We start from the raw sequence: 16,515 nt of genomic DNA, 5'->3' as shown, positions 1-16,515 counted from the left end.
GGGCGATATTAACATTATTTTTTATACAATGCATCACTCCATCCTGACATCCATCATTGTTTAATGTTTCTTTGTATGTGTGAAAATTATAATCTCAAGAAAAAGCTTTCAAAATTTCATGATTCCTGATGACACACTGTAGAGATTACAGATTCAAAAGATGGCCTAGTCGGCCATCACTGGAAAGAGAGGCCCATTGGACATGCAAACTTTATATGCCCCAGTACAGGGGAATGCCAGGGCCAAAAATGGGGATGGGTGGGTAGGGAAGTGGGGGGAGAGGGTATGGGGGACTTTTGGGATAGCATTGGAAATGTAATTGAGGAAAATACGTAATAAAAAATATTAAAAATTTTAAAAAAGAAACAACTACTGAACAACAACAACAAAAAGATTCCTCTCTATTCCTCTGAATTGCTGAGATTTGTTGCAGGGAGCTATTAATTATCTGATCACGGAGGCTCAGTGAAGGCTGGCCTTTATAATTTGCTTGGGTTAATCAATAGGTGGCTTTAGCTGGGTTTCAAAGCAGAGTAACATGAAAGTAAGTTAAATTTGAAACTATCTCTATTCTGGATCTTATCGATGCTCCCCTCAGCATTGACACAGTGGATCTAGAGAAGACAGTGCTCCCTCTCAGCATTGACACTGTAGATTTAGAGATGCGGTGTTTCCTCTCAGCCTTCATACAGTAGATCTGGAGAAGGCAGGGCTCATGCACAGCATTGATGGGACAGATCAACAGAAGGCCACTTTATGTCCAGTCTTTGCTTTCATGGTCTGTTATTCCTGGTCCTTCAGTTGGATACTAGTTGTTTAAAATATCTCCTTTCTGACAACTAAACCTTAAAAATCCTTACATTTTGGCAGTATTTGCTTTGGTTGTTATTTTTGTTTGTTTGTTTTGACACAAGGTCTTGGTCTTTCTTTATAGTTTTAGCTGGTCTATTATTTCAGCCATTTTATTGAATACAATTTCACAATTCATCAAACTCACCATCTTCTCTAGGCTCTTGTTGCATGGTGACTGGAGAACTGTGGGAGGCAGGGACTCAGGGTGCATTTAAGGGCTGTCCTACTTTCTTTTCTGTTACTGTGATAAAATACTCTGACCCCCACCCCCAAAACAAATCATCTGGTCAAAGAGGTGTTTTTAGCTTCTCATTCCAAGTAAGGGTCCATCATTTTGTGTAAGGTATGCAGGAGCTCAAAGCAACTGGTCACATCCCATCCATGGTCAAGAGCAGAGAGAGAATAAACTCATCTTGCTAGCTTGCTCTTAGCTCTCTCTCTTCTGTTTTACTGTTTATAGTCCCCTGGCTAGGGAACAGGGCTACGGACAATGGGCTCCATCTCCCATCAGATAAAAATCAATACAATCCCCTAGAGATGCATTCACATGCCAGCCTATCATGCCAGCCTGATGTAGGTCATTTCTAATTAAGACTCTCTCTCTTCCCAGACTGTGTCAAATTGGCAGTTCAAAATAACTAGTGCATGGCCAACCTTATTGATTTCTCTTCTGAAGGCTTTCAGACTTATTTTGGACATGCCTGCTTATTGTGATGGAAAACAGTGTCCCATGAATTTGGTGAGGTTTTATACTTGGTTGTGATGGGTTTGCTATGTATACAGTGCCTTTATAAATGCTTGCTGGTGTTTTTATTCAAATCCTAGGTATGAAGAATGTTACAAACTGTGCCACTACTTAAAGATACTTTTAAAATGTAATAGATTTGATTATTCTACTTAAAAAAAATCCATCTAAAGAGGTCTAAAAGGCTCAGTGAGTGATTAGGTAGCTGTCTAAAATCCGTGCCTGGATTACCAGCCTCCAAATGATAATGATGATCTTTTGTGCGTGTGCATACATAGATATGAGCTCATACATGCATGCATGCATAAGCATCACATTTCAATCATGTGCAACTGATACTTAGACATTCTGTAACTCTTTCAAGTGACAAGCTTTATGCAGCTCAGTTGAATCCCTCTACCAAGGCTATGCTTCTTTCTCCCTGCTCCCACCCACCTAAGCTAAAATAGAAAGAAAAATATTGGCCCTTGAGCGTTAATCCAGAGATTAAAAACTCCCCATCCACAACCTTTGGACTTGCAGGCCTCTTTCCCACTTAAAAGAGTAACCTTTGTTTAAGAAACACATGTTCCTGCTAAATTTCAGTTTCCTCCTTTACCACAGCCTTCTCAGTCTTACTTGCTCTATCCGTAAAATATATGGCAAATGTGTTTTCTATTAGCTAAACATCTTCACATTTAGAATGCTTAAAGGTTCCTAGAGCCACACTTTAAAAAAATGTCTCTTCATATAGGTCTGCTTATAAATGCATCATACACTTTATTCATATTGAAAAATTTCCAAATTGTCTCCAATATATCTCTTTGTACTTGGTTTATCTGAAGTAGAGCAATTACACATGGGTGCTACATCTCTTGTGTCCACTTGTCCTAATATTCTCTCTCTCTCTGTTCCTGTTCCCACTTAATGCCATTGACTTGTTAAAATGTCAGGTCATTCGTCCTTCAGGATGTCTCACATTGTAGATAAAGCAGATGATTTCCCTCTTGGCTTCACTGACTTGTTTGTCTCCTTGTGTTTCCTGGAAAACCATTTCCAGATCATAGTTTTGCCTCCGGGTTTAAAGACCTTCGCTTTCGTTTCTTCCCTGTGCTTTCATGGGTGGACATTATTCTTTTGGGGGCCACTGGAGACCCCTGGTGCACTGATCATTTTTGTCCTCAGTCATGTCTCGAGTGGGAGGGAGGTTTTTTTTTTAATCCCCTCTGATCAGCTTTCCTACCAATACATTCCAGTGCTGACCCTTCCTTATCTTACAATTTACATTCTTTTCTTTTTCTTGTCCTTTTTAAATAAAGACAATTTTTATTCTGATGAATTCACAAATTAAAAAAACCACACAGCTAGATTAAAATCTTCATTTGGAGTAAGAATTTGCCAGACTTAAACTTTATATACATCTTAGTGAAACAGCTCATATGGCCCAAACTTCCTGGTTAAATTCTTTCATTGTGGTAGACTCACTTTTGAAACTATTTTGCTAGGGCATTATTGTTAGCATCAGAAGCTGTTTACAGCTAGCCTCTGAATCCAGTGATGATGCCATCCCTAGGAGACTGGGACCCTCCTGCCTCTGTTGCCATGGCAACTGCACTCCCTTACCCACATCGATTGTGTGTGTCATCAGCTAGGTTACCTACATTAAGGTTCTGATAAAAGACAGAAACCCAACCTATTTTTCTCTCTTTCCTCTTGCTCGCTTCTTCCCCCCTTTCAATAAAGGACCTCTTTGGTGGGAACTGTGCTGGTTCAGTGTGATCTGTTCAGAAACAAGCCATTTTCAACAAACAGTTATGTAAAGTATGTATCCAATGGTAAACAGTGAGTGTTTCTTTACCTTTCCTATTTAAAAACACACATGGCTGCTGGCCCTTAGGCACATGCTAAGCACTAAAAACATTCTAAGTTTGATACAGCATCATGGCAGAGGAGCTGTTCTGACCTCCACAACAGTTTTGCAGGTGGCAGAATATTGCATCCGTTCTTTAGTCAGACAGTTTAACTCCCCTATTATCTCCCCGCTGAGCAGGTACTCTGTGTGGGGCAGTGGATGAATTTTAATCTCTGACTCTGCAGATACTCTTTCCATCTCCAGGTGTGGCTTTGACCTTTTAAGCTGTTAAGAAACAAGAGAGAAAAACACATATGCCGGTTAATTTACGTCACCCAAACTGCTTGCCATTTTCCTGCTTCGAGTTTAACAATTACACTGTATTTGCAGCATCCTGAAAATAGTTCCTCTTAAAATAAAGTTATTAAATGAGCAGTGACTTTCCCACAGAATATTCTGAAACAGGTAGCTCTTTCTGACTGCTCGTCAAGGCCAACGTGTATCCATTTTAAATGGGTGAATCTTCCACTCATGTAAACACACAAAGAGCCACAATTGATAAATTTACATCTTCAGAGATTGTTCTTTGTGTAGTTTCCTCTTACCTATCAAAAGAGAAGGGGAAGGAGGATGGGAGATGGGGGTGAGGCTGGGTCTCAGTGAGGAGGGGAACAGGAAGGGGCAGTGTTTGAAGAAAATAAATAGAAAGAAAGAAAGGTACAGCTTGGAAGGTAGCAGGTTGTTGGTCATGGTGTCTGGTTTTGAAAATCACCATTTTCATGCTAACTGCTCTCTTAAGAAAGGCTCTCTTGGGAGCCTCTCTCTTCCCGGGTTTCTGGGACTTTCTAGTGGCTATTCCCAGTTGTCCATTTCCCACTGCTACATCTCTCAATTCATTTTCCTGACCCTATGTACTTCTCTCCTGACCTTCAAATACCTGATCTTGTCCCCTCCCCCCCTTTTCCATCTTCCTCCTGTCTCTCTCCGAGGTCCCTCCCTCCCTCTACCTCCTATGATTATTTTGTTCCCCCTTCTATGTAGGACTGAAGCATTCACACTTTGTTCTTCCTTCTTCTTGAGCTTCATGTGATCTGTGAATTGTATTTTGGGTATTAAGAACTTTTGGGCTAACATCCACTTATCAGTGAATCCATACCATGTGTGTTCTTTTATGCCTGGGTTATCTCACTCAGGATGATATTTTCAAATTCTATCAATTTGCCTGTGAGTTTCATGAAGTCACTGCTTTTAATAGCTGAGCAGTACTCCATTGTGTAAATGTATCACATTTTCTGTATTCATTTTTCTGTTGAAGGATATCTGGGTTATTTCCAGCTTCTAGCTATTATAAATAAGGCTGCTATGAACATAGTGGAGCATGTGTCCTTGTTATATGTTGGAACATCTTTTGGGTATATGCCCAGGAGTGGTAGAGCTGGGTCTTCAGGTAGAACTATTTCTAATTTTCTGAAGAACTGCCAGATTGATTTCCAAAGTGACTTTGCCAGCTTGCAGTTCCACTATCATTGGAGGAGTGTTCCTCTTTCTCTACATTCTTGCCAGCGTCTGTTGATCTTAGCCATTCTGATTGGTATGAGGTGGAATCTTAGGGTCATTTTGATTTGCTTTTTCCTGATGACTAAGGATGTTCAACATTTCTTTAAGTGCTTCTCAGCCATTCAAGATTCTTCAGTTGAGAATTTTGTGTTTAGCTCTGTATCCCATTTTTAATATGGATATTTGGTTCTCTGGAGTCTAACTTCTTGAGTTCTTTGTTATATTTTGGATGTTAGCCATCTATGACTCAATGGAGATAACTTTAGCCAAATACCCAACAAATTGGAGATAGAGCCTGTAGAGCCCACCTCCAGCAAATAGGCACAGCCCCTAGTTGAGGGATGGGGCCACCCACCCATCTCAAAATTGGTCACTCAGAAATGTTCCTGTCCAAAGGAAAGACAGGGACAAGAAATGGAACAGAGACTGAAGGAAAGGCCATCCAGAGACCTCCCCACCTAGGGGTCCATCCCATTTGCAAACACCAAACCCAACACTATTTGTTGATGCCTAGAAGTACTTCCTGACTGGAGCCTGTAATGGCTGTTCCCTGAGAGGTTTTACTAGTACCTGATCAATACAGATGCAGATACCCACAGCCACCATTGGACTGAGCCTGGGGACCCCAATGGAAGAGCTAGGGGAAGGATTGAAGGAGCTGAAGGGAATTGCAACTCCATAGGAAGAACAGTATCAACTAACTGGACCACCTAGAACTTCCAGAGACTAAACCACCAAACAAAGAGTATACGTGGAGGCATCCATAACTCCAGATACATTTGTAGCAGAGGATAACCTTATATGACATTAATTGGAGGGGCCCTTGGTCCTGTGGAGGCTTGATGCCCCAGCATAGGGGGATGCTAGAGAGGTGAGGTAGGAGTGGATGAGTGGGTGGAAGAGCACCCTTACAGAGTCAAAAGAAAGGGAGTAAGAGTAGATGGGATGGGAGATTTGTGGAGGGGTAACCAGGAAGGAGGATACCATTTGAAATGTAAATGAATAAAGGATCAATAAAAAAATAAAATAAAAAAGAAAGCGTCTCTTCATTTTATAGCATGAAAAGTCATTAATTCTTAATTTTGCAAAGTTCTTTTTTTTTCTTAAAAAAAAAAAACAACTTGAATGTTCACAACCACATTCATAAGCATCTCTGCTTTACCTTAACCATGCCTGAAATTATTACATAGATTCCTTCTGGCTCATCCCCTTCTTCAAATATGTTATTTCCACAGTCAAATGTTACAACTTTTGCTTTTTCCTAAAAAGAAAAAAAGAAAAAAGAAATTTGGGATGTTGATCTATACTTTAAGAGAGCTTTTATACATTTAAATTAAATACTCAATAATATCTAAGAGATTGTGTCGGTTGCAATTTTGTGAGAGAAAAGAGGATTATAAATGCATGCAGGGGAATTTGGAGATCCGCAAATATAATTTTTGTATCCAAATCTCATACATGTATGAAGAAAAATAATCTAGAAATAAGAACAGAGTGAGAGAATGAAAACGCTTCATCTAGGTGAAAAGTTTCAGGTAGACAGGATGAATGGCGTGTCCATATCTCGGGCACTCTAAAATCTAAGTATATAACAACCCATTGTGAATATTTAAGGGGAAGATTAAGCTTGGTACTCAACAAGCACCGAAAAGAATACCATTAAAACATGCTATTGATTTACTCATTCTGCAAGCAATCAATGAGAATGGTAGGGTGGGTATTCAAAGGATTAACGAAGCCAGACCTGGTAGCTCATGTTTGTAATTTGACACGTGGGAAGCTGAGGCAAGATAGTGAGACTTAGAAGCCAGTTTGCAATACATAGCAATGACAATAAAAACAAAAGGGAAAGAAAGAAAAAGGAAAGACGAATGAACTAAGCAGTGGGGGCAGAGATGTAAAATTACTTGCAGTATAATATAATTGGACAGCACACATGCATACTGGAAACAATAGTAACACATTTCTTATTTCACACCAAAGACAACACAATGGTATTCTGGTGAGAAATTAGCCCAAGGACCTACATCTCTGACTATGTCTGGTACTTTGCAGACGTGTAACAAGTAAGGATAGATTGAAAAGGGTCTAGGACCAGTGGGCATTTCCAAGAAATCACAGAGAATCCACAGATTAGCGGGTTTGGAAGAGAGTTTAGTGTGAGTGGCACCACCAATAGTTCAGCATAAACAAAATAAAGGGCATATGGCAGGTAGGAAACAGAAGCTGAAGGTGAAGAGGCAGGTGGGAGGCATCTTGTCCCAGGGCTGTGGGTTGTACTCAAAGAGATGTTGATCATAGCCTATAGATAGCAAGGGACAATTACAGAGTTTTAACTAGCGAGTATCATGGTCAAATCCTTACTGTTTTCATGATTATTTGGTAGTGCATTAAAGGCATCATCAGGAGGTGAAAATTTTACCTGAATAAAGGTTATGGCTTCAGGATCTTCACTAAGCCATGGGATATTGCATGGGGCTTCTTCAACATTAAATGGCTGGATAACAGACTGCAGATCAAGCACCTGGATCTTTTTGGCCATGATTAACTAGAAGCACAATATGTAAGAAAGAAGGTGAAAAAAACTGTGTATACAGAATGAAGACAAGAAAAAGGAGGAGGAGAAGGAAGAAGAAGGAGGGAGGGAGGAAGGAAGAAGGAGGAGGAAGAAGGAAGAGGAAGAGGGAAGAAGAAAGGAGGAGGAGGAAGAGGAAGAGGAGGAGGAGGAGGAGGAGGAGGAGGAGGAGGAAGAAGAAGAAGAAGAAGAAGAAGAAGAAGAAGAAGAAGAAGAAGAAGAAGAAGAAGAAGAAGAAGAAGAAGAAGAAAAGAAGAAGAAGAACAACAACAACAAGAAGAAGAAAGAGGAGGAGGAGGCAGAGGAAAAGGTGGAGGAGGAGGAGCAAAAAGAGCAGCAGCAGCAGCTTTTTACTGTACGCAGACCCAAGCCACAGCACGTAACAGTTTCTTATTCTGGATTGTGGTGCTTTGAGTGAGAAATGTTCCCTAGAGGCTCACATGTTTGAAGACTTGGTCCTCTGTTGGTGACATTATTCGGGGATGGTTTGAGAGGTGTGGCCCTGCTGGGTGAAGAATGTCACTAGGAGTCAGATTAGAGTTTCTAGCCTGGCCCACATCAATTTGCTTTCTCTGCTTTATGTTTGAGGTTGAGGATGTGATCCCTCTGCTTCTTCTACCTACTGCCTGCAAGGCCAGCTCCAGGAGATCCAGTCCTCAACACCACTGCTACATTATTCACTCACAATTCATTTCACTGTGTGAAGTTCTACAGCTGATGTGGTATGATCTATGTAAATTAAACAAAAATACGGACTTTGCAGTGAGTAGTTTAGCAAGTTTTTTCCTCATAAAGAGTAAAAAATTTCTATAAATAGCATTATAGTGATTTTAGAGTTTCAGAGTTATTTTCATGTAAGTCTTTGGCCTGTTGCTGGACTCAAATATGTTCTACCCACTCATTTCCCCCATTTTTCCTGTAATTTTGCAATATTTTATTATTGTAGCATGGCTCAACCTCTAGAGTAATAGATAACCCCTCAAAATTTCCAAAATCTCCTTGTGCTAAGGTGTAAGTTTACATAGGGTAAGTTTGCTGCGTTAGCTGTTTTTGACACTGTGCTGCGGTGGCATTAACTGACCACATCTGTACTGTGCAGTCCTTGCCACTGGCCAGAGCCCTTCATTTTGCAACGTTCTATGTAAATTGCACAGTGCTTGTGACTGGGTTATTTCCCTCAGCATAGAATCTTCCATGTTCATCCACCCATGTCCTGCATTTCTTCCTTCATTAAGACTGAGGATATTCGACTCTATACATATAGTACATTCTCTATCATCATTCATCTGTCTGTGTGGCAGATACTGTGAATAATGTTTCTATGAATACAGATATAGAACCCTATTAAAGACTCGGCTCTTTTCTACCTTTGAGTGTATATCAAAGAACTGCTAGACAAAATAGCAACACAAATGTGTTGTGAGAGCTTCACTACTCTTGTACTCGGTACAAGTTTATATTCCCACCAATGGTGCACAGGGATTCCATTTTCTGTTTGCTGACTGACATGTATTTTCTGCTTCCCTGAGTCTGTGTGACAGGGAGACGTGGTGTCATTTCTGTTTGTTGTCTCATTTGTTTACATTTTGATTTCACTGGGCATAAATGACAGTAGGCAAATTTCTACATGTTTACTGCGCTATTTAGAAGTCTTTTTTTGGGGGGTGCAATGTATTTTCAGATCAATTTTCATTTTAAAAATCAGGTTTGACTAGCTTTAGAAAATTTCTCTATGTATCAATATCTTAAATATATATACTGAAAATGTTCCATCTCAGTCTGTGAATAAGTTTTTTAGTATGTGATAATTTAATGAACATTTTAAAGTGCTCTTTCTGTCTTTCCTTCTTTCTATTTCTATGTGTGCTTTAGGCATTAATTTCAATAAGTCAGTCTAAGTAGTGATGGACTTTTTGCCCTATGTTTTCTCCTTTAATTTTATGGTTTTAGATTTTATTTTTAGGCCATGTATGCAGTTTGAATTATTTTATCTGCCTGGTTTTAGGTAAAGGTTCGACTTCCTTATTTTCTGAAAATAGCCTGTGGTTTGATCATGTTAGTTTTAGCCTTTCTGCTCCTCTCTGCCTTTCATTTGGAGAACTTAATATAAATTTAAGGTAAGTTTCTATAAATATTTGTCTTTAAAATCTTATATCTACACCTTACTTTCTTCCAACTCCCCACAAGATTTTCTTCTGCCATTCTGACGTGTTTTGTTTTCTCCTATTTGTCTTTTTAACACACTGATAATTCTTTTGGTCCTCCATTATTATGCTGCTTTTGCTCTGTCTAGTTTTACTTTTATAGTGAAGCACTTGGGTTCGTCTTTGGATGCTATTTGTGAACATCCTGAGGAGTGCGTTTAACATCTCGAAGATCCGACAGTCTAGTGCAAGTTTGCACATGCTTCATGCTCACAAAGCACAAAGGAGTGAAACCTCTAATATCCTGGTCTCATCCTTTCAGTGACTTATGTCACAAATCTACATGCTTACTCTGAGAATGAGCCATCTCACCTTGTTAATCTCAGTGCCTTCCACCTTGTGTATAATTCCTTTGGACCTGAAAGCCTTGACAATTTCTCTGGCCATATTGAGCATGACATTAATCTCCTCCTTGGTTTTCATAGTGACAGCGATTTCCGGATGATCATACTCTAAGTAGCCTGAAGAACAGCGCAATATTTTCAGGTAAAATGAGAAGATTGTCTTAAGTAAGGACCCGAAGCTAACTAGTTTCCTCTAAGTCCAAAAGGTACAACATTCACCCTGGGACAAGCATTCCACTGGCAGGCCTGCTGTCTCCAGCCCCTCACTGGTAGTGATGAGATTCAGCCCTTTTCTTGGATAACACTCACACTTGAGCTGAGCCTATGGAAAAGGGATGGAAAGCCCTGCCCTTAAACTAATGGATACATTGGCCCAGCATCACTGGGCCCTGGAAGCATGCTTGGGGCCACATATCTGGTATTTACAATCCATTTTCTTGTTCGGTTCAAAACAGGATCTTTGAGTATGTACTGCTTGTTCATCTATGGTTTCCAACTAAGTCATATAGCTGACTTTTTCTGGGCCATTTTCCCCATGTTCTCTTGATGAATCTAGAAGACACATTTGTATGTGTCATTTTGTTTATGTTTTCTGGATTCCTAGATGCCCATTTAAACCTCACTCCACTCACTCTGGACATGTGGGCTTTCCCTTAGTCATGATTGCTTCTCTGCCCTGTGATTATTTGCCACATAGCTCAATCAAGCTCCACCCCCAGGCTCTCTGGGCTCTTTTGCTGCCAGCCACTTCCTGCCAAGCCCTGTTTTCACATGTGAGCCCTATGTTATGAGGGTGCATGTTCTATTCAGGATTTTCCCTATACCAGAGGTACAGCCTGGCATAACTCAAAGGTGACACTCTTGCCAGGTGGGCATTGAGCCCTCTGCACTCCTCAGAGAGACCCTCGGGCTCTATTCTGATTTCAACCCATAAGTCATGAGTCTCTGTGGCGATATTCTTTGAGTCACTCATGAAGGCACAAGTTATATCTGGTTTGGAAGAGAGGGAAATTAATCAGGCTACAAATGACATACAGGATCTTAGTGTGGTAACATGGATCGTTTGAAAACACATTAAAAACCTGTATTTTTTCAGGCAGAGAACAAATATGATGAGGTAATACTACACTAATACATTTATTATATGTTAATATAACTTTACACTAACATTACATTCCATAGAAAACACAACCATATTATTTGTTTAAGTTTACCATTTTACTGTTAAGAATTAGGTTTTGGGGGTTGGAGAGATGGATCAGTGACTAAGAACACCTGCTTATCTAAGAGCTCCTAGAACCCACATGAAAGCTCACAACTGTCTTGACTTCAGTTCCAAGCGAGTCTACCTTCTTCTGGTCTCTTGCAGAACTACATGGTACAGACCATGGCTTTTCTGAGGTTGTCATAACTATAAGAGATGGTTAAGTTGTATATTTAGAGTGAAGGTACCTACCTAGCTCTTTCATAGCATGCTCCATATTCCTCATTACCCGCTTTAACAGTATCTATAGAACAAAAAGATATCATCTTCATTGGGAAAATAAACCATTACAAAGGAGCTTTGCATTTGTAACTGATTTTTAAGCTAATCTGATAAGTTTATTCAAAAGGATAAGGGAGGGCATGGAGAGATATCTCAGCAGTTAAGAGCTCTTCCTGCTCTTGCAGAGGACCTGGGGTTCATTTCTCAGAACCCACAAAGCAGTTTCAACTGTTCCTAAGTCTGGTTCCAGGGGACCTGGTGCCCTCTTCTGGCCTCACTGAGTAATAGGCATCTACATTGTACACAGTTATACACACATGCAAAACATTCATGCACATAAAATTAAAATAAGTATTTTTATGCAGGAAGGAGAATGTTTTAAGGATCAGAATTGAATTTAGGCAGTGAGCTTTCAAATTAGGAACACTGGGGTGGTTCTCAATCTTAAACACATAGAACATTTGACCAAAGTATGAGAATTGAAATGGTAACAAAAATTTATTGATATTTTAGAGACCCAAGTCCTTTGTGTCTTTTCCTTTCCTTCTCAAATCTTATTGCTAGGTGTTAGTCGTGAGAGATTGTAAGAAAACTTAGGAATACTGGCTTATACTTGCAGGTAGCAGAGGAAAGAAATGCTGTCCTACCGTTAATTTGGTGTGCAATATTTTTACTATGCTTTTGGCACATATAATTTGGCATTCAAGTGTTACAAACTGCAGTGAAGACAAGCTTGAATTCTGCATAGCTGTGTACCACCTAGATAGTACAAACACTAATATGTTTCAAACAGAATAAAAAGAAAGCTCTAGTATTTAGGTCTGAGAGTTGTGTTTGCCACTTACCAGCCAAGGAAGTATAGGCATGATCAAATGAATCTCATTTGATCCCATTTCTCATCTGCACAATGCGAACAGACGACTGGGTACATGCAGATAACTGTCAGTCTTTTAAATGCTGTCTTTTCTCAGGCTAGTGGCTGCTATTTTCCTTAGTTTTTATCTGGACCAAAACCAGAAAAGTGGAAAGAAATGGTCGGAGCTTTGGGAAATGGTGAGGAAACTCCGTGGCCACCACTCCTCGCTTAGCACTCGTCCCTCACTAATCCTGAAGCCTGCGCTAAGAGAGGGTTGAACCCTTTGCAAGGATGCAAAGGCACCTTCCAGGAAGCTCCTAGTATGCTAATATGGCACTAGCATTTACAGACTTTCTTGTTGAATAAGATAAGTGATATAGCAAGCCAGGAGTCAGACACTCGGGACATGTGCGTGTCAGCAATAGGGCAGTAAAAAGAGTGGTGGTTGCTCCTCATGTTTGCGTTTGCTCTCACCTGTTTAGTCTGTTTGGAACTTGCAATCTGATCAATTATATTCAGTACATCCATTTCCCCTTGGACATAGCCTTTCAGTATAGAATACCGAAAGGATATCTGCTGGCTCATCCTTTTGTCTATGATTTGCAGCAGTTTTGGTGTTACAAGCTAAGAAAAAAAAAAAAGGAACTATTATTAGGCATTACCTGTATAGTTTTGTTTATGCTTAGCTTACTTTGCCTCATTTCTTTCTCTGCTTTGTGACCGCAGTACGAGATGTGAGCCCATAGCTTTTGCTGCAGCTGCCATATCTCCCTCCTTCAACAGACTTGTGCCCCTGTCTTTCTTTTCTAAGCCACCTTGGTGATGGCTCTTTATCAAAGGTATCGGAAACTAACCAGCATGCTATTATTTTGCAGCCGTTCTGCTCCAGGGCGCTGGGATGTAGAGATTCTTATGCCATTTCCCTTCTAACAACATGCTTCAAAGGAATAAAGATGACATCTAGTTTCTCTTCCTACTCACAAGGTCTACCATTTGACACAAACATTCAGAGTTCTCTGAATACATTTCCACAGTTTTCTTAGACAGATCCCGAATTCCTTATCTCTTCGGCAGACTCCGTATACTCCATATTGGAAAGAAAGAACTATAGACTTTGTAATACTGTAGACTTGGTGTCCTTAGATAAAATTGTGTGCTAGTGTGATGTATTGTCCTGAAGAATACTACAGAAGTATACACTGATGGCTGACCTTGGGCTTGGTTTTAGGGCTTAGTCTCCAAAGCATTTCTAAGATTGTGTAAGAAAGACAATAGTCTATGACTGTGTCTGCACCCAAACATCCTCTTTTGATGTATCATGGAACAACTTCCCAACTACTTATGTAATATAAGAAGCAAGGAACTGCCATCAGATGTGGTAAAGCAACATTGATTAGGCAAGCAATTTTGTGTAACACCGAATTTATACAATATGATATGTGTTTATTTTAGTCTTTGAACTGTGTGAATATATACATTTGACTTTGTCCATATGCATGGTCTGTGTGGTGATTTGTTTTGATGAGTTTTATCTTTTGACTCCCAGGTAAACTGTACAAAAAAGCACTACTTACAATGCACTTGTAACTACGTAATTGTGGATTTTCAAGCACTCTGCACTAAAAGGGAAAGCTGTGATGAGTGCCTATAGCTCTATGAGCTAAACTGCTTTATATTATGAGTACTCATAGCATAAAATGTTAAAACTTGACTTGTTAAAAGTAGCTAAATGGCTTAAACATCAGCCAGCCAGAAAATGTTTTCCCTGAACCTGTTGGGCTGGTTTTAACTGACATTCCCTGACTCCAAGATGACGGTGGAAACGGAAGTCATGTGTCCTGCCCTTGCTCCTTACCTTCAAGATGCGCAGTATACGAAGGAGTCGAATCACGTTCATGAAGACCACAGTCTCAGTTAAGTCAAAATTGTAACTAATGGAGTCTGTTTCGATAAGTATTATATCTAGGGTGCCGACTAAGGTAATCCCCAGCTCGAACAGGAGCCAGGTGTGTGAAAAAAATTCCTTCCTCATTGCTGCCACCTGTTGATAAAAAAAGAAATCACACTGTCGTGTTTTCGGCTTTTCCTCCCGCCAACATAATATTTTCATTGACTCTTCGGGGTACAGCCCTATCATATTCACTTCTCAGTCCGTCTCTGTCCACCCCAACCCCCCCTGTCCTTGACACCTTTCCCCCAGCCAAAACAACAGCAACAGCAACAACAACAACAAGAACAACAGCCAAACAATTTGTGTTATCACCAAGTGTACTCAAACTCTCAGTGGCCCACTCCTTAAATTCAGCTGAGGAAGCATTGCCCACCTCCCCGAAAGGGAATGCAAACATTACCAGTTATCTTTCCCCTAATCTTCCTGGGGCGCAGTATGTCAGAAACACCACCAGTAATACCAGGCGCAGGTAGGCAAGCGAGCAGAGGATGCTCAGGATGCCACCCATTAGTGAAGAAAATCTGTTAAGACTACTGATATAGGCATGACGTTACAGCTCGGGTGTAGACGAAAGGCAGATTCATCAAATGGCACCGGAGTTCTCACTGGTCAGCAGTTGGAAGGCAAGACAAAGTCATATATATATCCTGTAACAAGGATACCTTTCCAACAGTCCTAAATGCCACAAGAATCCCGAGGTTTCTGTTTATATTATTTAATTTATATCAAATGTAAGTAGTAAGGAAATCATATATATTGCAATTCAAACAGTCTAGATTTTATCAAGTCAGTTCAAGATTTAAAGATTAAGTTGGTGAAAGGATGTCTTTTCTTCTCTCAGTTTTGTTTTGGGATGATGTAAAATAAATCATTTTGAATACCTTGAAAACTTAGGGAAATGTAAATATTTTATCAAAACAGCCTTGGCAAGTGCACCAGTCCTCTTATTTCAGTACATTGTAAAGCTAACAGAGGGCATCACATGTGGTACATGCTCAAATATGTCCATTTCAGAAAATCTTTTTTGTACATTATGTTTTCAAACCATCCTGTCTTGGAGTAGTGGGTGAACACAAAACGGACTCTGTGGGGTTTGTGTGCTTTTTGTTTTGCTCTGTTTTAAAGACGCATCCGGTGCAGTGTTCTACCTGCTTGTACACCTGCAGGCCAGAAGAGGGCACCAGATCTCATTATAGATGGCTGTGAGCCATGCCATGGTTGCTGGGAATTGAACTCAGGACAAGCAGTCAGTGCTCTTAACCAATGAGCCATCCCTCCATTGTTTGGGTTTTGTATTACTAAGTTTTCTTTGTTGTTTGTTTGATTTTCACACACACACACACAGAGAGAGAGAGAGAGAGAGAGAGAGAGAGAGAGAGAGAGAGAGAGAGAGAGAGAGAGAGAGAGAGAAAGGAGGTGGTTAGAATCTGGGAGGAGTAAAGAATAAGTATTGTATGAAAAATAAGTTAAAAGAACATGACCAATACAGTTTAAACCCACCCTGCATCTCTTTAACCTATATTATTTAAAATTTTTATTTTGGCAAATACAGAGTCAGTGCCTAAAGCATCCATATTTTCTACTGTCCCTCTCAAAGTCACTTTAAAAAATTAAGTTTGTGTGGGATGGAGAGGTGGCTCAAAGGTTAAAAGCACTGACTGCATTTCCAGAGGTCCTGAGTTCAATTCCCAGCAACCACATGGTGGCTCACTACCACCTGTAATGGGATTCGATGCCTTCTTCTGGTGTATCTGAAGAAAGTGTGCTTTAAGAAGAGACATAATTTCAAAATGCTCCAGCTCATGTTGAAATGGGATTAGGGAATTTCCTCATCTCCCATGAGGCTTTCATGTGCACACATTTTATATTACCTTAAGTAGAGCCTCTAGAATATAGAAGGCAAGAAAATAGTAGTTAGCACATTTTATCTCGTTGTCATAGATGTCTTTTAGTCGGGAAATCCAACAGATTATCATAGGATATGTGCTCATTAATACCGCAAGGTATCCAGTATATTCAAATTCATTTGTGAAGACTATTTTATGGCATGCATGAAGAAACATGTATCTGAAAAAATAAGAAGGGAAGATACAATTTTAATCTAAAAAAATTCT

At 40.0% G+C, this 16,515-nt stretch overlaps 1 protein-coding gene and 1 long non-coding RNA gene across 3 annotated transcripts in view; one reads left to right on the top strand and one right to left on the bottom strand.

Moving 5' to 3' along the window:
* The window catches only part of Slc9c1 (solute carrier family 9 member C1), a 65,760-nt gene that overhangs the window by 16,234 nt on the left and 33,011 nt on the right, over nucleotides 1-16,515 (bottom strand). For both annotated transcript variants that reach the window (XM_021185158.2, XM_021185159.1), the window contains exons 16-23: nucleotides 16,273-16,468; nucleotides 14,306-14,491; nucleotides 12,925-13,074; nucleotides 11,565-11,616; nucleotides 10,077-10,225; nucleotides 7,408-7,533; nucleotides 6,148-6,246; nucleotides 3,540-3,713 (exon numbers count right to left, since the gene is read on the bottom strand). In XM_021185158.2, the coding sequence (XP_021040817.1) occupies nucleotides 3,540-3,713; nucleotides 6,148-6,246; nucleotides 7,408-7,533; nucleotides 10,077-10,225; nucleotides 11,565-11,616; nucleotides 12,925-13,074; nucleotides 14,306-14,491; nucleotides 16,273-16,468 (1,132 nt within the window). The remainder of the gene's footprint in view (nucleotides 1-3,539; nucleotides 3,714-6,147; nucleotides 6,247-7,407; nucleotides 7,534-10,076; nucleotides 10,226-11,564; nucleotides 11,617-12,924; nucleotides 13,075-14,305; nucleotides 14,492-16,272; nucleotides 16,469-16,515) is intronic.
* The window catches only part of LOC110311692 (uncharacterized), a 34,983-nt gene continuing 32,768 nt past the window's right edge, over nucleotides 14,301-16,515 (top strand). The window contains exon 1 of the long non-coding RNA XR_002379986.1: nucleotides 14,301-14,363. This is a non-coding gene — a long non-coding RNA (uncharacterized LOC110311692). The remainder of the gene's footprint in view (nucleotides 14,364-16,515) is intronic.

Source organism: Mus caroli, unplaced genomic scaffold, assembly GCF_978045245.1.
Source record: "Mus caroli unplaced genomic scaffold, Mus_caroli_1 scaffold_17, whole genome shotgun sequence".
Lineage (NCBI taxonomy): Eukaryota > Metazoa > Chordata > Mammalia > Rodentia > Muridae > Mus > Mus caroli.
The sequence above is the reverse complement of the archived record's forward strand: the minus strand, read 5'-3'. Positions and strand labels throughout refer to the sequence as shown.